General features: G+C 54.6%; 2 protein-coding genes across 4 annotated transcripts; both read left to right on the top strand.

Moving 5' to 3' along the window:
* The first annotated feature begins 147 nt into the window (after positions 1-147).
* On the top strand, positions 148-8,239 carry GET3 (guided entry of tail-anchored proteins factor 3, ATPase). Its single transcript, XM_004008492.5, has 7 exons — positions 148-322; positions 1,172-1,319; positions 4,984-5,132; positions 5,220-5,370; positions 7,097-7,204; positions 7,298-7,495; positions 7,899-8,239. Exons 1-7 carry the CDS (start codon positions 162-164, stop codon positions 8,028-8,030), a joined length of 1,047 nt encoding a protein of 348 aa, XP_004008541.1. The 5' UTR covers positions 148-161; the 3' UTR covers positions 8,031-8,239.
* A 3,375-nt stretch (positions 8,240-11,614) lies between these two features.
* On the top strand, positions 11,615-17,552 carry BEST2 (bestrophin 2). Of its 3 annotated transcripts, none has more exons than XM_027970657.2 (10): positions 11,615-11,734; positions 12,485-12,650; positions 12,817-12,911; positions 14,359-14,592; positions 14,674-14,828; positions 15,170-15,247; positions 15,416-15,568; positions 15,656-15,736; positions 15,928-16,082; positions 16,717-17,552. In XM_027970657.2, the coding sequence occupies exons 2-10, from the start codon at positions 12,499-12,501 to the stop codon at positions 17,150-17,152; spliced, it is 1,539 nt and encodes a 512-aa protein (XP_027826458.1). In that variant the 5' UTR covers positions 11,615-11,734; positions 12,485-12,498; the 3' UTR covers positions 17,153-17,552. The 3 variants fall into 3 exon arrangements, with proteins under 3 accessions (XP_027826458.1, XP_042105805.1, XP_042105806.1); XM_042249871.2 differs by lacking the exon at positions 11,615-11,734 and adding an exon at positions 11,897-12,105; XM_042249872.2 differs by lacking the exon at positions 11,615-11,734 and having other exon boundaries at positions 12,596-12,650; positions 12,817-12,876.
* The last annotated feature ends 1,179 nt before the right edge of the window (positions 17,553-18,731 follow it).

Raw genomic sequence — 18,731 nt, 5'->3', positions numbered from 1 at the left:
GGAAGGGAAGACATTGGACATATAGCTTCTATTAGCTCCTAGAAGTTAAGCTATGAGAAAATCAGTTCAACCTTCTAGCCTTGATGGGGATATGATAGGAAATTTCCCCTGCAGGTGCTTTGCATGGTGCGCTCCTCTTGATCACGTGAGCCGGTTCCAAGATGGCGGCAGGGGTGGCCGGGTGGGGGGTTGAGGCAGAGGAGTTCGAGGATGCCCCTGATGTGGAGCCGCTGGAGCCCACGCTTAGCAACATCATCGAGCAGCGCAGCCTTAAGTGGATCTTCGTTGGGGGCAAAGGTGGAGTTGGCAAGACGACCTGCAGGTAAAGAGGCTGCGGTGGGGGCCGGGAAAACGGGTGGGATGTACCACAGGGTGAAGGGGAGGCGAAAGACCGGGTCTTCCAGCACCAGCCGGGCGAGAGGGCTGGGGCGGGGTCTTCTGGATTGTACTCTCCAGAAGTTATCTGGAGCAAGTGGAAGATACCTCCTGAAAGCCGGCCGGGCACCCTCTGAACTGGACCATCCCTGTTGGGGCTCAAGGGCTGAACCACGTTGAATCCAGCGCACGGGGTCCGGGAGAGCACTTAGATGTCCCCATCAGGTAGACTGTACCAGAGTGTGCCCAGAGAAGGGGAGGGGCACCTGAGCGAACTATCCTAATCTGGTGGACCTTGTCGTTCTCTGCCCACGTGGGGGTGGAAGGCGGGAGGGAGAGCACATGATCAGGCTATCCCAGTCAGCTGGGAGGAGGAGGAGGGATCCCCCGGGCAGATCACCCTGGACAAATGGACCGAACCACCGAGTTTAGCAAGAGGTGCAAAGGACCCCTTAGCTTAGCGTTGAGGGAGCGGACACAGGGTCAGGCTGTGCTGACTGGACAGCCGGATCGTGATGCCACTCTGTGCCAGCGAAGAAGCAGGCATCACACCAGACTGACAAACTTAGCCGAATCTTACCACTTTAGCCAGGTGGAAGGTTCAGTAGGTGAGATCTGAGAGGGTCCCACTGCAGAGATTGAGGCCTGATCCCACAGTCCTCCATACTCTTCTCTCAAGGCCCTTACTGATCCAGGTCCCCTGCTCCTGCGACCCTTCATCTCCCCCTTGCAGACCTAGGGAGCAGAGCCTGACTCTTCACCCCCCCCCCAACCTTTTGACCTTTCTTTTGCCCAGCTGCAGCCTAGCAGTCCAGCTGTCCAAGGGGCGGGAGAGTGTTCTAATCATCTCCACCGACCCAGCCCACAACATCTCCGATGCATTTGACCAGAAGTTCTCCAAGGTGCCTACCAAGGTCAAAGGCTATGACAACCTCTTTGCCATGGTGAGTGCAATAGGGCTCAGGCCTACCCCACGCCCCACCCCCCAACTCTGTCAAAGGCACCTTCAGGCCTTTCCTGTGAACACCCACCATTAGCTACCAGGTCCTGCAGGTTCTCCAGCCTCTTGTCTTTCCACTTTCTCCTCTTCAGCATACCCATAGGGGACTGGGTGAGAGACGTTTGTGGATCAGAAAGGAAACCAGAGTAGCTGGAGTGAGCAAGGGGAGGGGAGGGAGACATCAATAATAGGACCTAGCAGGCCACTGGGAGTAAAGCTTTGTTTCCAAATTTATATATATTTTTGTATTTATTTTTATTATGTATTTGGTTGCTCTGCACCTTAGTGCTGGGTCTTAGTTGCAGTACACAGAATCTTTAGTTGCAGCATGTGGGATCTAGTTTCCCAACCAGGTGTTGAATACAGGTCCCCTGCATTGGGAGGGTGGAGTCTTAGGCACTGGACCACTAGGAAAGTCCCTGATTCCAAGTTTAATGGGAACCTGTTTGTTTTAAGCAGAATAGTGTCATGGGACACATCATTTTTCAAAAAGTTCCCTGTAGCTTTCATGGAGAGATTGGACTATAAAGTCAAGAATGGAAGCAAAGAGAGCTGGGACAGTGCCCAGGCTAGAAATGGTGGCAGCCAAAACTTGGTGGGGAGGGAGGTGAAAGTGGTAAAATTTGGGATTTATTTTCATTAGTTTGGCTTCGATGGGTCTTCATTGTCGTACACAGGGGCTTCTGTCGCAGTATGTGGGGTTAGTTGCCCCATGGCACTGGGATCTTAGTTCCCTGACCGGGGATTGCGTCTGCATCCCCTGCATTGGAAGGCAGATTCTTAACCACTGGACCACCAGGGAAATCCCTGGGATGTATTTTGGAATTAAAGCAATTTGACTGCTTGGTTATAATGCATGAGGAAAAGAAATGAATTCAGTACATCTCTTAGTTGACTCCCTGGGCAACTGAGATGGAGAAGACTGGGAGAGGAGCAGGTGTAGAAGGCAAAAATGGGGAATTTTATTTGGCTTAGTGAGACCAAGGTGCCCATTGGTCATCCAAATGGAGACATCAGAGCAGTGGCTTAGTTATATGAGCCTAGAGGAAGAGGTTGGCATTGAGAGTCATTGTCCCAAGAGTGATATTTATTTAAAGCTGTGTGAATGGAGGAAAGAGTGAGAGAATAGAGAGGCTCAGAAACAACTCTAGGGGCATATCAACATTTAGGGTCCAGCAGGGGAAGAGGAAGAATCAGTGAAAGAGGCCAAGGAGGAGCCCCAGGTGAGGTGGGAGGGAAGCAGGATAGTATGGGCTCCTAAACTCGAGGAGGACAAAGGGACTTGGGCAGAAAGATTGTTGGCTCTGGCAGGCACATCCGTTTTAAGCAGATCACCCTGGGAATGGGCGCAAAAGCCTGCCTGGAGTGGGTGAACCACAGTGGAGACAGGGATCACCATGATGGGAGCAGAGAAATGAGCGTGGCCATCTCTGGAGGGGAATGGGAATGAGAGTTAAGGAAGGCTTTTCTGAGAAAGGAGATTTTAAGAGCACCTGTGTTTGCTGATGCGAATGCTTCAGAGAATTCTCTGGCAGTCCAGTGGTTAGAACTCTGGGGTCTCTCTTTACTGAGGATCAGGTTCAACCCCTGATTTGGGAACTAAGGTCCCAGAAGCTGATCAGTGTGGCCAAAAAAAAAAAAAAAAAAAAAGCTTCAACTGGAAGGGACAAGTGATGCTACAGGAGGGAATAAGGATGCCAGCCGAGGAAGGGACTCAGGTGGGCAACTGCTTGCTCCAGTGCACAGACCCAGGACTTGGGCTGTGGTGCCAGGACCAGGGACTTGGAAGGAAGGACTGGGGCATTTTCTAGGGTGAAATGAGGGTGTTGGTGGCCAGTGGCTTCACTTTCTCACTGAGGCACAAGCCCCAGCAGAGACTGTGGGCCACTTGGGAAAGAAGGTGTTTGAGGAGGAAGGAGATGTGGCATTAATACTCCCACTGGTGGACTGTCTGGCTTGTCAAATGCCCATTGGAGATTTGCAATCAGCAGTGGGGAGCAAGGTGAAGCTGTTTGTCAGGCGTGTTCCTTGGATGTTTACCTTGGTGCAGCCATGCCAGCGAGCTGCAAATAATGAGAATGGGGCTTTTGCCAACTGTAGAGGGAAAAGAGGGTGTGTATGCAGAGGCATTCTCTGGAGACTGGGCTGGATAAGGGTGCCAGCCAAGAGGAACACCGACAGTGAACAAGGGGGCAGAGGGGTGAGGATGAGGTGGCCCAGAGAGATCTAGAATAACAGGAGTTGAGAGAGCTAGGGTCAAAGAGTGGGCCAGTGGCTAGGAATAACCCATCAAGGGTGTGACTGTGGGGGGTGATATGCGGACGAGCTCCCCATAGGGAAGTGATCTCTGAGTCCAGGGAGTTGAGGGATTCACCACAGAAACCATGAAGTCAAAAAGAAGAGGTAGGGGCTTCCCTGGCGGCTCAGGGGTAAAGAATCCACCTGCAATGCTGGAGACACGGGTTCAATCCCCCCTGATGCAGGAAGATCCCATGTGCCGAAGAGCAACTAAGCCCATGTGCCGCAGCCATTGAACCTGTGCTCTAGAGCCTGGGTGCTACAACTACTGAAGCCCCAGAGCCCTAGAGCTTGTGCTCCACAAAAAGAGAAGCCACCACGATGAGAAGCCTGCACACCACAATTAGAGAAAAGTCCTTGCAGCAAAGAAAAACTCAGCATTGCCAAAAATAAATAAAATTATTATAAAAAAGAAAAAGAAGAAAAAAAAGAGGTAACGCAGGCAGAAGATAGGCATTGAGTGCAGGACAGGCCAGGGACCCCAGGCTTGGTTATCCTTTCATGGATCCTACATCCAAGTTGAGGACCTACTCTGTGCCACACACTTCCCAGGTATTGGGGACACCACAGTGAACAAAACAATCAAAACCCCTACCCTCATGGGGCTGGCACTGTGGTGTGGAGACAGGTGATAGACATGATAAGTAGACACCATGTGCGTGTGTGCTTAGTTGCTAAGTTGTGTCCGACTCCTTTATGGCCCCGTGGACTGTAGCACGCCAGGCTCCTCTCTCCATGGGATTTCCCAGGCAAGAATACTGGAGTGGATTGCTGTTTCCTTCTCCAGGGGATCTTCAGGAGGCCAGATGTTAAGGAGAAAGGAAAAGAGGGCTGCGGGTCTAGGGCTGCACTGTTAGCTCGGGCATTCAAGGAAGACTCATGTTACAGGACTGATCTGGAAGAGGTCCTGGGCTGGGTAGGGGAACAGCCAGTGAAAAGTCCCTGCAGGGACTTCTCCAGCAGTCCAGTGGTTAAGACTCCATGCTTCCACTGCAGGCGGCACGGGTTCGATCCCTATTCAGGGAACTCAGATCCCACACACTGCATGATGTGGCCAGATAAAAAGAAAAGGCCTTGCAGTGGGCTCTGGCTTGAGGACAGTCGAAGATCTTCCATCTGCTTGTTTGACAATCTGCGGTCGCTGAATACCCGAAGCGCCTAAGGGAGGGGCCGTGGCACCTCGGGGGTCTCCTCAGCTGTGATCCAATGATGGGCTGTGCTCAGGCGCCCCCCAGGCTCCCTCAGGTTCTGTGCCTCGGTGCCAAGGCCCCAGCCACAGCAGCCTGAATCTTGACCCCCTCGGCCCGAAGGAGATTGACCCCAGCCTGGGCGTGGCGGAACTGCCGGACGAGTTCTTTGAAGAGGACAACATGCTGAGCATGGGCAAAAAGATGATGCAAGAAGCTATGAGCGCATTCCCAGGCATCGATGAGGCCATGAGCTACGCAGAGGTGATGAGGTCAGGCACGGCCAGGGGTACTGGGTGCTGCCTGGGGCTGGGGGCAGAAGAAAGGGCAAAGCGGGCCTGACCCTCTTCTCCCTGCAGGCTGGTGAAGGGCATGAACTTCTCCGTGGTGGTGTTCGACACGGCGCCCACAGGCCACACGCTGAGGCTGCTCAACTTCCCCACCATCGTCGAGCGGGGGCTTGGCCGCCTCATGCAGATCAAGAACCAGATCAGCCCCTTCATCTCACAGGCAGGCAGGGCCCCTGGGCAGCCAGGAATCCCCTGAGTCAGAACAGGGCTCCCAGTCACACCGTAACAAAGGCCTTTACCACGTGCCCTCTCAGTCAGCGCTTCCCAGTGGGGGGCTTGGGTCTTCACTGTTCGCCCTCCTCCACCTCGGTGTCCCTGCCTCCACCTCTTGCGTGCCCCAGACAGAGCTTGAAACCACATACAGTAAGTCCATTACATATGAATGAGTCCCATTCTGAGATAAAGTTTGTAAGTCCAGTTTGTCCGTAAGTTCAGCAGAGTTATCCTGGGTGCCCGAAGAACGTGATTGTCTTTGTAGTTCTGCGCTGTACTGTTGTTGTTTAGCGGCTCAGTCGCTTCTGACTTTTTTGTGACCCCATGAACTGTAGCCCACCAGGCTCCTCTGTCCATGGGATTTCCCAGGCAAGAATTCGGGAGTTGGTTGTCGTTTCCTTCACCAGGGGATCTTCCCAACCCAGGGGTCGAACCTGAGTCTCCTGCATCAGCAGGCGGGTTCTTTGCCACTGAGCCCCCAGGGAATCCCATACCATACTGTACTGGGTTTATAATACTTCTTGCACAAATAACAAAAAATAAAACATTTTTAAACTCACAGGACAGTACCTTAAAAAGTACACTAGTGCAGTACAACAGTTGGCATACAGATCAGGCAAGAAGAGTTACTGACTGGAGGAGGGAGAGGAGGTTAGAGGTGGTAGAGCTGAAGGATCGTCAGCAATAGGAGACAGAGGGCAAGCTGCAGTTTCAGTCGCGCCTGACGTTAATAGCGCAAGTTCTGGCTTCTGGCTGAAACCAGATGTATGTTTGTATCTTCAAAAGTTCACAACTGGAAGGTTTCTATGTAGGGGACTTACTGTATCCAGAGCCAGGTGGCCCAGGTTCAAATGCACTGCGCTCTGGTGTGATACTGCTCTGTGACCTCAAGTCAGTTCCCTCTCTGGGCCGTGTCTGTCAAATGGAGAGCGTGCGGGTACCCCCACCACGGGTTGTTATTAGCACGACATGACAACCCTAATGACCCCACGCTTCTGCACACCACTCCCACCTCCCTGGTTATGGGTGGTCCCCTGGTGGGGACTTGACTCTCAGGTAGTAACTTTTTTTTTTCTATGGGTGGTTCCTTTGGGTCTCCGTTTCTGCGAAGGCTTTTCTCTAATTACAGCAAGTGGAGGTTACGCTCTAGTTGCAGTGCCTGGGCTTCTCGCTGCAGTGGCTTCTCTTGTTTCAGAGCACAGTCTCTAGGTGCTGGGGCTTTGGTAGTTGCAGCACCCGGGCTTAGTTGCTCCTCAGCATGTGGGATCTTCCGGGATCAGGGATCGAACCCATGTCTCCCACTTTGGCAGGTGGATTCTTAACCACTGAGCCATCAGGGAAACCCCCCTCAGGTAGTAGAATTTGTGGAGCATTTCCTGTGTGCCAAGCACCCTTCTGAGTGTGTGACAGTGTGTTGTATAGGACAGCAGCTCTACACATGGAGAAACCGAGGCACTAACCTGGCCATGGTCCCACAAAAGTGGGCAGAGCTGGGGATGGACCCGTATGATCTGCTCAAGGGCCCACATCTTAAACCACTGGGAGGTGTTGGGATTTGTTTCCTCCCATCTCCCCCAACCCGCCCTGCCCTCCCCAACCAAGTGTCTAGTGAGCTGGACCCAGGGAGTGTAATGGGCACCAGGTAAACAGTGAGCCCTCTCCCATCCCCATAGATGTGCAACATGCTGGGCCTCGGCGACATGAACGCAGACCAGCTGGCCTCCAAGCTGGAAGAAACGCTGCCTGTCATCCGCTCTGTCAGCGAGCAGTTCAAGGACCCTGTGAGTTCAGGTCCAGGTGGGCAGTGAGAGGCTCCGGGAACCAGGGGACAGGGCTGAGACCTGCCCCTCCCTGTCTTCTCTTGCCTCCCACAGGAGCAGACAACCTTCATCTGTGTGTGTATCGCGGAGTTCCTGTCCCTGTATGAAACCGAACGGCTGATCCAGGAGCTGGCCAAGTGCAAGATTGACACGCACAATATCATCGTCAACCAGCTCGTCTTCCCTGATCCCGAGAAGCCCTGTAAGATGTGTGAGGCCCGCCACAAGATCCAAGCCAAGTACCTGGATCAGGTGCGCACACCCACCCTCCCGCCAAGTCTCACACTTTGACCCCCAGAAGCTGCGGTCTGGCCTAGCCCAGCCAGCCCAGCTGCTCTTTTACTGTGTTCTCTGAACTTTTGCTCCATCTCACTCTCTGTTCATCTGCCTAATCCCCTGCCCTTCACCTCCTGCTTCAGACCTGATTCTGGCCTTTGTAGACTAGCTGGCCTGGGTATCTCTGATCCTGGGGAGTGGGAGGTCCAGGCCCGGGATCTCTGACCTCACTGGCGCCACTCCCACCCATGACCCTGTAAAGTCCTTGCTCATATTCTCTCCCTGACCCTGAGACCACCCCCAGCCTGACCCTTTACACCGACCACATCCTGTCCCTGCCCTGGGGCCCCCTGACTGCTGCCTTCTGCCCCCGCCACAGATGGAGGACCTATACGAAGACTTCCACATTGTGAAGCTGCCGCTGCTGCCCCATGAGGTTCGGGGAGCAGACAAGGTCAACACCTTCTCCTCTCTCCTCCTGGAGCCCTACAAGCCCCCCAGTGCGCAGTAGCACCTCCACCAGCCCCAGCTGCCATTTCACACCCACCCGCCACCCACCGGGGCAGAGTTTGCACAAAGTTCCCCCTCTAATGCAGGGGAACCACTTGGGGGATGGGAGGCGGGGAGGGGGTCTTTTCCCCCTGGTGGGGCTGGGGGAGCTATAGCTGCACCCCCACCTCTCCCCACCTCTCCTCCCTCAATAAAATGATCTTAAACTTCTGTGGATATTGATATGAGGTAGGGGTTGGGGCTTAGTACCTTCATGTATGGTTGTACAGATGGTACACTGCACAAAGATGTCACATCCAGAGAGGCACTGTCACAACAGAGATCTAATAGAGATGCATGTTTATTGTGGCAATTTTGGAAGGAGGGTTCTTTGGTAAAGGGGTGCTGTTTTCTTGGTCTTTGTGGGTCAGGGTGTCTTTCTGGTCTGTGAAGCCTGGAATAGAAGAAGTTGCATCTGCCCACGTCCTTCAGGGCTCAGAGCGTGGGAACTAAGAGGCCCCTTGGCCAGCCCCAGGCTGGCGGGGAGCGGATTAGGCCGGCAGCGGGCCCAGCACTGCCTGCTGTTTGGTTTGGGAATTAGTGGGCGCCCTGGGCAGAGGCTGGGCTTGCCAGACTGGGGATTAACAGTCTCCACCCACCTCCCCCCCACAACCAATTCCTATTCTATGGAATGGCGTGCCATCAGCCTGTCCCAGCAGAGGACTGCAGCAGGGGGGCAGTTCAGGGGACAAGATGACAAAAAACTCAGGCTAGAGGGGCCTGAAGTCCCATCGTGCCCCCAGAGCAGTCTCAGTGGCCTCTAGCATGTTTCCTGCAGTTTGAGCACCAGTCCCCTATTCCTAAAATGGAAACAGAAGGGGGCCATTCATAGGGCCCTGGCACAAATTCACCTGACCTTGGAAGGGTCAGCACACCAGCCTGAAAGACACCTAACAGTCCGCCTTCTCCCCTTCACGCTTCCCTCTGCCACTCCCTGGACAGTCATTGTCATACCCTGCTTGAGAGACCCAGGACTGGCGTGATCTTAGGCATTTGCAAGTTCCAAGCTGGAGCTAAATGTGGGTGGGGGCAAAAAGGGGGTGCTTGGGGACACACATGAGTCAGGAAGTAGTGTTTAGACAGTGCACATCCAGGATCTAGGTGTGCCAGGGTGTGCATGTGTAAGGGGAACCCAGCCACGAGCCTAGACGTGTCCCCCCCGCAACTCCGTCGGGTTGTACACCACCCAGTATAGGCAGGTCCATGTCAGGGAAGTGCTTATAACCTAACCAAACTGCTCGGGATTCAAATCCCAGGTGTGTCATGAAAGGGCTGTCTGTCATCTGGGCCTCAGTTTAGCGGGAATAACAAAGTCACCAAGTTCACATTTCCTGCGTGTAAAGACACAAAGAGATGAAATAGGTAACGCCTTTACAACAGCCCCAGGCATGTACCTGCCAAGGAGTGTTTGTTAATATTCGCTGTTACAATTAGTAAGCATGTGAACTAGCCTGGGCAACCTGCCTCCGCCCCAGCAGGGGTCCAGCAGTCAAAAGTGTGTGGGGATACTGAGAGCTGGAGGACTGGAGATGAGCACGGGGGTGGGGGAGTGGGGGGGGGGGGGAGGCTGTGCTGGTAGCTGTGTGTAAGGATACAGCCAAGGAAATAGGGGCCTCAGGTCAGGTATGAAATGAAGTGAAATTCACTCAGTCATGTCCAACTGCGATCCCACGGACTGTATAGTCCGTGGAATTCTCTAGGCCAGAATCCTGGAGTGGGTAGCCTTTCTCTTCTTCAGGGGGTCTTCCCAACCCAGAGATTGAACCCAGGTCTCCTGCATTGCAGGTGGATTCTTTACCAGCTGAGCTACAAGGGAAGCCAGGTTGAGTATGGAGCCCATCAACCTGAAGCCTGTCCCCTCCCCAGTTGCCTTAGCTAGCAGCATCACCCCTCACCCTCTTTTATGAGCTGTCCAGCAGCTGGACAGCGGAGGCATGGGTCCGAGGACAGACAGTCCGGGCTGGTTCCTAATTACCCCGGGTGGGGCAGACACCTGCTGGGTTAGGAACACAGCGTTCTGGCTGGCCAGACCTCAGGGTGGGGTTGAGTGGAGCTATATGCACTTCTGTAGCTAGGGTGGACTGGAGAGTCAGGGGCACTCCAGGATGCCCCTCTTGGAGCTGGAGCCCTGAGCCTCTGCCCCTCCCACACTGGACTATGCATTCAAAGTTGAGGATGGAGGGCTGTCTGTGCCAGGCTAGAGTGCCCCCTGTGTAGGTGTGCCTCTGAAGGGAGAACATGTGTCCTGTATCTGTGCCAAGTGTGGGGACAAAGTTTTGTGTCCCTAAGCTTGTGTGTTCATGACAATGACGAAAGTGACTGCAACCCAGGGTGTGTGTACGAGCCTGCCTGTCACCACCCAAAGTGAGGGGGTGTTGGGGAGGGTGTGTCTTATGGATTGATGTACAAATAAATGCAGGTGAATTTCATGAGGGATAATGGCTTGACTCCTGGATGTGACCCTCTGGGTCTGTGGGACTGTTAGGAGGGGTCAGTGTTGCACAAATGTGTCTTTGCAACATGGGCAAATCTAAGGGACCACCAGACATAGATCTGATCCCAGAACTGTAGGCTGCTGTGTTGAGGGCTAGTGCGCCTACATCTGATGTGTGGTCAGTTCAGTTCAGTCCCTTGGTCATGTCCGACTCTTTGAGACCCCATGGACTACCACATGCCAGACTTCCCTGTCCATCACCAACTCCCAGAGCATGCTCAAACTCATGTGGTCACAGGTGTGTTTTTGTATGGGGGAGATCAGGAATAAATGTAGGCTACCTCCCTCTGTGTGATGGTCACCTTTGTGATGGTGTTCTGGGGTTGGGCTGTGGTCTGCACTTGGCTGGTTGTGTGACCTTGTGTGTCTTTATTACCTAGTACAGTTATGAAGGAATTCAGTGCTTGGGTCTCTGCCCTGTGTTCCTGGGTGGCTGTTTGGAGCACTGTGTGGGTGCCTGGGAGCTGAGAACCTGGTGGATTTGGGTTAGGGTCCATTGGCTTTATATCTGCATGTTAGTGGGGGTGGGGTACGGCTAAGTTTCTCTTGTGTGACTCTGGAAATCTCTGTGACTGTGTAACTTCTTTCTGGGGCATGGTGATTGTGGGAGGCTGTGTTGAGGAAAGTTGAATTTGTGTCTGGATCTATGGTATGTTTCCATGTGCATCTTTATGGTTAATTTACAGGTGAGTTTCAAGTGACCCAGCCTCACCGAGCAGTGTGTGTACAACTGGGTCGGGTAAAGACAGGGTTCCTGCCCCCTCCTCCAGCTCTAGGGCTAAAGTTTCTGGGACCTGCCAGTTACTGACTGACTGGGAGACAGGACAGGGAGGGGCTAGGGAGGTCAGGGTGAATTCTCCACCCTCCGCCCCAGGTAACAAACGGAGGAGACTTCAAACAAAGTTCTTAGGCTGTAACTGTGCAACTGACGGGGGGGGGAGGGCCAGGGAAGGGCCACCCAAGTCCACTCCCCAGCCCCCTCCCTCACAGAATCTGGCTTAAGCCCCACCCAACACTGAAGCCACCCGCCCAGCCCATCCTGTCCTTGTCCCAAGTGTCCCTGAACCAGCCATCAGGTGAGCAGGACCCAGGCCTGGGGGAACTGGGAACCCTGAGGACAAGTTGGTCTGCGAGGGACAATCTATCTGAATCCTCAGGGTAGGGTGTGGAAGGTGAGCAAGGAATGGACACAGGAAATGTCCAGGTGGATCCAGGGCCAGGGGGAGGGAGCAGAGCCAGGGCGATTAAGTGGGAGGGGGATAGACTGGGGCTGCTGTGCAGCAGAGGGAGCCAGTCTGAGGCCAGGGGAACTGTGGGAAGGGGCCTGGGGGCCAGGAGGCTTGGGGGCCAGGCTTTGGAGGACTTCAAAAGAAAGCGCAGGGCGGAGAATGGGCCCAGACTGGGTTAGGGGAGGAGGAGAGGAAAGGTCGAAGTGGAACTTGAGGGAAGAGAATTGGGAACGAAACTCAGTTGGAGCCCTGGGAACTTAGAAACTAAAGGGTTCGGGACTCTGGGAGCAGAGGAAAGTGTAGATGGCGTCCAGGTAAAGGGTATGGGATCTGAGAGGGATAAAACCTAAGGGTCTTGAGGGTGGGGGATAGACGGAGAGGGCCAGGGAAGGTCTATACAAGACGCTGGGACCGGGAGTCCAAGGAAGGGAGTGACTTGAAAGAGGGGGCCTTGGAGAGGAGGGCTGGGGGCTAGGGTAGGGCAGAGCAGGTGGGAGGAGACGGGAACCCAATCAAGAGCCGGAACCCAAGAGCTGGTAAGGTGGTCGGGCGCGGAACAGCGCGCAGAGTTGAGCCGGGCCCGCACCTCTCCACCCCCGCCCATAGCCTCCAGCCCGGCCCCGGCCCGGCCCCCCACTCCTCGGCCCCCAAGCCTAGGTCCGATCCAGCGCCCCCTCTCCTTTGGCTCGACAGGCCCGGGCCCCGCGATGACCGTCACGTACACGGCGCGCGTGGCGAACGCGCGCTTCGGCGGCTTCTCGAAGCTGCTGCTGCTGTGGCGCGGGAGCATCTATAAACTTCTGTGGCGCGAGCTGCTCTGTTTCCTCGGACTCTACATGGCGCTGAGTGCCGCCTATCGGTGAGGCGGCCCCGGGGGTGGGTAGGGTGGGGAGGGGATGGGGAGTGCCGTGCCTGAGGGAGGTCTGGGGAGGGGCTCCAGGGTGGCCCCGGAGTGGGTGCGGGAAGAGAGACCGGCTGCTGCGGAAGGGGTCTCGCCGGTGACCCGGTGCCCCTCTCCCTCGCAGCTTCGTGCTGACCGAAGAGCAGAAACGCTACTTCGAAAAGCTCGTCCTTTACTGCGACCGGTACGCCAGTCTCATCCCGGTCTCCTTCGTGCTGGGTGGGTTCGCGCTCCGGAGTTTCCCATTCTCTTCATCCCGAGAAAACCATAGCCATTCCTGCTTTCTGAGACCCTTCCTCAAAGCCATCCCCGCACATCCCCATTTCTGCATCCTTTACGCCAGGTATGGCATCGATTCCCAGGACCTTGGAGGTCACCTAATCAGTGTATCCCCTGAAGTTCCCCCATGAGAGAGCTCCGTGTCATCTACAAGCTTATCCCTGGTCACCTCAGGGACTCCCATCTGTGTCTGCATGGGCTTACCAATGCCTCCCCTCACATGTTCTGATCCCCAGTGTGTGTTGGCCACTCAGTCATGTCTGACACTTTGAGACCCCATGGACTATAGCCCACCAGGCTCCTCTGACCATGGAATTCTCCAGGCAAGAATATTGGAGTGGGTTGCTATTCTCTTCTCTGAAGGACCTTCCAGACCCAGGGATCAAACCCAGGTCTCTTGCACTGCAGGCAAATTCTTTATCATCCGAGCCATCCCAGGGACCCCCTCCAAAGATCTCATAGGACTCCCTCATTTCAAGTCCATCCTGAGGGGCATCTCTCTGACAAGTCCCGGCTCCCGGTCCTCAATGATTTCGCATAATATCAGCCTTCCTCCCACCATTCTGGGCCCATAAGGATGGGGTGACCAGCTTGCCCTAGGTTTCCTAATTTAGACCCTGTCATGTGCCCAACCCCTTCACACACCCCTGGCTCAGGGGCTCCCTATGGCCTTGGTGACAGCTTACCTGTGGGCTCCATGTCTTCACCTCCACGTGTGTGCTCAGTCGTGTCCGACTCTTACGATCCCTCGGACGGTACCCCACGAGGCTCCTCTGTCCATGGGATTTTCCAGGCGAGAATACTGAAATGGATAGCCATTTCCTACTCCTGGAGATCTTCCCCACCCAGGGATCCAATTGGCAGGCGGATTCTTTACCACTAGCGGCACCTGGGAAGCCCTCCTTCACTTCTATGAGTGAGTGAAGTCGCTCAGTCGTGTGCAACTCTTTGCGACCCCATGGACTATAGCCTACCAGGCTCCTCTGTCCATGGGATTTTCCAGGCAGGAATACTGGAGTGGGTTGCCATTTCCTTCTCCAGGAGATCTTCCCGACCCAGGGATTGGACCCGGGTCTCCTGCACTGTAGGCAGACACTTTACCGTCTGAGCCACCAGGGAAGTCCTTCACCTCTATACAGAGATCCTAGTCTCCCATCCCAGATGACATCCAAGCAGCCAGGGTGATTCAGCCTGCACCAACCTCTAACCTCAGGGCTAGATCCCCAGGTTCCCAGCCCACGTGGCCTCACATGGTCTGGGTGTCCAGTTACCCCGTGGTCCTGATGCAAGACCCAGGTCGGCTCCTCTTCCCTTGATCTGGGCTCCCAACCCCCTGACCCTAGTTTCCCAACTGAACCCCTCTCCCCTATCCCCGGCTCTCCCGCAGGCTTCTACGTGACGCTGGTGGTGCACCGTTGGTGGAACCAGTACCTATCCATGCCCCTGACAGACGCGCTCATGTGCGTCGTGGTCGGCACAGTGCACGGACGCGATGAGCGCGGCCGCCTCTACCGACGCACGCTCATGCGCTACGCAGGGCTCTCCGGGGTGCTTATCCTGCGCTCGGTCAGCACCGCGGTCTTCAAGCGCTTCCCCACCATAGATCACGTGGTGGAAGCAGGTGAGTCTCTGGCCAAAACGGGATGCAGGCGGCGGGGCAGGGAAGGGGCGGGGCAGATAACTCCCGACCTCGCCCGCGCAGGTTTTATGACCCGCGAGGAGCGCAAGAAGTTCGAGAACCTAAACTCATCCTACAACAAGTACTGGGTGCCTTGCGTCTGGTTCTGCAACCTGGCGGCGCAGGCTCGGCGCGAGGGCCGCATCCGCGACAACGGCGCCTTTAAGCTGCTGCTGGAGGTGGGTTATCCAGGTGGTCATTCACTAAAAAAAAAAAAAAAATTGTACCCCACCCACCCTGAGGTTGTGTCATATCGTAACTTGCCGCGTGCCTTTCACAGGGCGGATTCCAAACACCCTTATCTAGAGCCTCAAGGTGTACACGTATCTCTATGGGGCGGTTTCTAGGTGAATAATGCCCCCAGGTACACACTCACCACTAAATACTCTCTAGTCCCTGGAAGCACATGCCCGCCTCCCACTAGGTGACCACTCACCTCCATTCCAGGTAACCCGCCTAGTTAATCCCCATGTGTGAGCTCACATTTCAGCCCCCTCATGACCTATATTTGCCCCACCAGGAGCTGAATGTGTTTCGGAGCAAGTGTGGGATGCTCTTCCACTATGACTGGATTAGCGTGCCCCTTGTCTACACCCAGGTAACCTGGTTCTGCCTTTTTATATCCTGTGTCAGAGGCTCTGGAGCATTGGTCTCAAGGAAAAACTAAGGACTAGCTGAGACTCTGTCACAGTGACTAGTGGTCCTAGCTCTGGTCTCTCCATGACTTTCAAGACCTGACTGGAACCCCGTTCTGTCCCTCACCCAGGTGGTGACGATTGCTGTGTACAGCTACTTCCTGGCTTGCCTCATCGGCCGCCAGTTCCTGGACCCAGCACAGGGCTACAAAGACCATGACCTGGACCTGTGCGTGCCAATCTTCACCCTGCTGCAGTTCTTCTTCTATGCTGGTTGGCTCAAGGTGGGTGGGGGTCCCAAGGCCAGGACTACAGGAGCGTAGTGGGCAGGGGTTCTCAGGGCCCTGCTTACCTCCCCTCTCCCCACCCAGGTAGCTGAGCAGCTCATCAACCCCTTCGGAGAGGACGACGATGATTTTGAGACCAACTTTTTGATCGACCGATGCTTCCAGGTGAGATTCTCTCAGTTGAGACCATCCCTAGGCTCCTAAAGGGACCCTGGCCCCAGCCCTGCCAAGACTTCCACACGTCACTCCTGAACCATCCTTCTTTGATAGCCACCTTCCTACCCATCTGAGGGGTCCACCCTGTGGTGCCAGAGCTTTTCCATGCCTCACTCTTCCCTGCATATCCTCGCCCGCAGGTGTCAATGCTGGCTGTAGACGAGATGTATGATGACCTGGCCATGCTGGAGAAGGACCTGTACTGGGACGCAGCTGAGGCTCGCGCTCCCTACACCGCGGCCACTGCCTTCCTGCTGCAGCAACCCTCCTTCCAGGGCTCTACCTTCGACATCACGTGAGCCAGTGGGGGTGGACAGGGCCTCTTGGGTGGGGACTCATAACTGTGTTGTCGTTCAGTCGCTCAGTATTGTCCAACTCTTACGGACCCCATGAACTGCAGCACAACAGGCTTCCTTGTCCTTCACCATCTCCTGGAGTTTGCTCAAACTCATGTCCCACTCATGCTCAAACTCACTGAGTTGGTGATGCCATCCAACCATCTCGTCCTCTGGACGCATCTCATCCTCTGACTGCGGGCTGTGTCTAATTGAAGGGGCGGTGGGTGACCAGAATGGGGCTAAAGGCTACACCCTGGAGATTCGGAGCTAAAAGCTACAGTCAATAGAACTAGGATGAGGTGTCAGGGATCCGGGTCAAGATCTGGGGCCGGGACACTAAAGGCTACAGTCTATGAGGATTGGGCAGACCAGAAGCAACACGAGGCAGAGCCCCAACTAAGCCTTTTAAGGCCTAAGTTTGCTCAGAGCCAGAGCCAGAGGATAAGGCCAGGCTCTGGGGGTTAAGCCACGACTTCTGGGGGAAGTGTAACAATGAGTTGGGTGGAGGCACGAAAAGTAGCGTGCCTCGGTCTCATATCTGTTGATGAAGACAGGAGAGGCGGCAGCGCTGACCCTCTGTCTCTCCTGCAGGCTGGCCAAGGAGGACATGCAGTTCCAGCGTCAGGACGGCTTGGACGCGCCGCCGAACGAACCACACGGTGACTTCCTGCAGCGCCTCCTGCCAGTGGGCGCGAGCATGGGCACAGGTGGCCTGCTGGCCCGGCGCGTGCCCTTGCTGCGCCGCAAGAACAGCTGCGTGTCGGAGGAATCCATGGCTGCTAGCTGCGCGTGCGCGGGCGCTCCCGACGGCGCGGTCCCGGAATGTGGCTGCGAAGGCCCGCTGCTCGACTTAGGCCAGCCGGAGCCGGAGTCTGAGGCCCCCACCGGCCCCGAGTCGCCTGCCCCTGTCCCCGCTCCCAGGGCGCCGGCTGAGCCCTTCACCGTAGTGCCGTTGCCTGGGACCCGGGGGCCGGCTCCGCCCTGGCTGCCCAGCCCCATTGGCGAGGAGGAGGAGAGTCTAGCCTAAGACCTTTGGACCCTGAATTCCCAAGGACAGGGAAACAAGCCTGCCTGCAGCAGTTTGGGTCTGCATAAGCCGCGTGTGGACTCGGCCAGCCCCCTTCTTACCTGCCTGCGCCCCAACTTTACGTTTGGCACAGAGCGTTGGAGCGCCTCCTGTGGGCCGAGGGCTGCACTGAGGCCGGGATATCCTTCCAGCTTCTTTGAACAGCTGGGCCTTTCTACCAGCTCTACTTCCCGCCGCTGGCCGCTGCGTGAGAAGCTTTTATCTCTGCGACCTGCCTTTCTTCTTTCTTTAGACTGGACATATAAGTGAGTGCCCATCTCCTGAGCTGTGTGGATGAAATGAAAGCGGCTTTAAAAATGTTTGGTACATAATAGGTGCTCAATAAAATTGTAGGTTTTTTTTTTTTTTCTTTTTTCTAAAAACCCAACTCCTGACAGGCATTATGCTAGGTAAGCTTTAAGGATTATTTGATGATGTCCTGTCTACTTCCAAATTCTGCTCTCTGAAATGGCCCCATTCAGTTTATCAGTATAGGATTCACAGGTCCCAGGACCATGCTTTCTCCCCCCAACCTTTTATTTATTTTTGGCCACGCCCTGCAGCTTAGTTGCAGGGATCCTAGTTCCCCAGTCAAGGATTAAATCTGGACCCGTTGCAATGGAGTGAGAAGTCCTAACCACAGAACCGCCAGGGAATTCTCCTGCCAGCCTTGCTTCTGCAAGTGACCCCTCTGCCTCTTCAATGTTCTAGGTCTTACATCAATTGTATGTAGATGACTCCTGAATTTGGAAGTCCAGTCAGGGTCCCTTCCCACACTCTAGATGCAGAGAGCCACCTGTCTACTCAACATCTCTATGTATGGATCTCATAGGCACCTTGAACATAACATGCTCCCCAAACCAGTTCCCTGTCGACTTGCCACTTGTTCATCTTCTATCAGCTTTGTTCTTCCTGAGGACATAACCTGGGAGTCATCTTCAATTTCTTTTTTTTTTAATTAATTTATTTGTTAAAAAAAACTTTTTATTTATGTGGCTGCATTGGATTTTAGTTGTGGCACACGAGATCTTCCTTGGGTCATGCAGGATCTTTTGGTTTGGTGCAGGCTTAGTTCCTCTACAGCATGTGGCATCTTAGTACCCTAACCAGGAATCCAACCTGTGTTTCATGAATTGCAAGGTGGATTCTTAACCACTGGACCACTAGAGAAGTCCCTTTAAAAAAAAAAAAAAAAAAAAAAATATATATATATATATATATATATGTTTTGGCCACACAGAGCTACAAGTGGTGTCTTAGTTCCCCAACCAGGGATCAAACCCAGGCCCCCAGTAGTGGAAGCACAGTGTTAACCACTGGACTGCCAGGGGAGTCCCCAGTTTCTTTCTTTCTCTTTCATCCCTTCTCCTTATCAACCCAGTAGCAAATCCCATCAACTTAATCTTCCAGTTGTATCCAGAATCCAACCATTTCCCATTCCTTTAGGATTCCCACTCTGGCCAGAGCCCTGACTATCATCCAACCACCCACATGGATAGTGACTCGGTCTCTCAGCTCTGACCCTAACACCTCCACAGTC

This window comes from Ovis aries, chromosome 5 (assembly GCF_016772045.2).
Source record: "Ovis aries strain OAR_USU_Benz2616 breed Rambouillet chromosome 5, ARS-UI_Ramb_v3.0, whole genome shotgun sequence".
Taxonomy (NCBI): Eukaryota; Metazoa; Chordata; class Mammalia; order Artiodactyla; family Bovidae; genus Ovis; species Ovis aries.
This window is presented reverse-complemented; position numbering and strand designations above follow the sequence as displayed.

Excerpts from the sequence above, each read along its gene's own strand:
- BEST2 (XM_027970657.2), top strand. The coding sequence starts at position 12,499 with ATGACCGTCACGTACACGGCGCGCGTGGCGAACGCGCGCTTCGGCGGC. Across the intron at positions 12,651-12,816 it reads GCGCTGAGTGCCGCCTATCG|CTTCGTGCTGACCGAAGAGC; the intron begins GTGAGGCGGCCC and ends TCTCCCTCGCAG. Across the intron at positions 14,593-14,673 it reads AGATCACGTGGTGGAAGCAG|GTTTTATGACCCGCGAGGAG; the intron begins GTGAGTCTCTGG and ends TCGCCCGCGCAG.
- GET3 (XM_004008492.5), top strand. The coding sequence starts at position 162 with ATGGCGGCAGGGGTGGCCGGGTGGGGGGTTGAGGCAGAGGAGTTCGAG. Across the intron at positions 5,371-7,096 it reads TCAGCCCCTTCATCTCACAG|ATGTGCAACATGCTGGGCCT; the intron begins GCAGGCAGGGCC and ends CCATCCCCATAG. Across the intron at positions 7,496-7,898 it reads AAGCCAAGTACCTGGATCAG|ATGGAGGACCTATACGAAGA; the intron begins GTGCGCACACCC and ends CCCCCGCCACAG.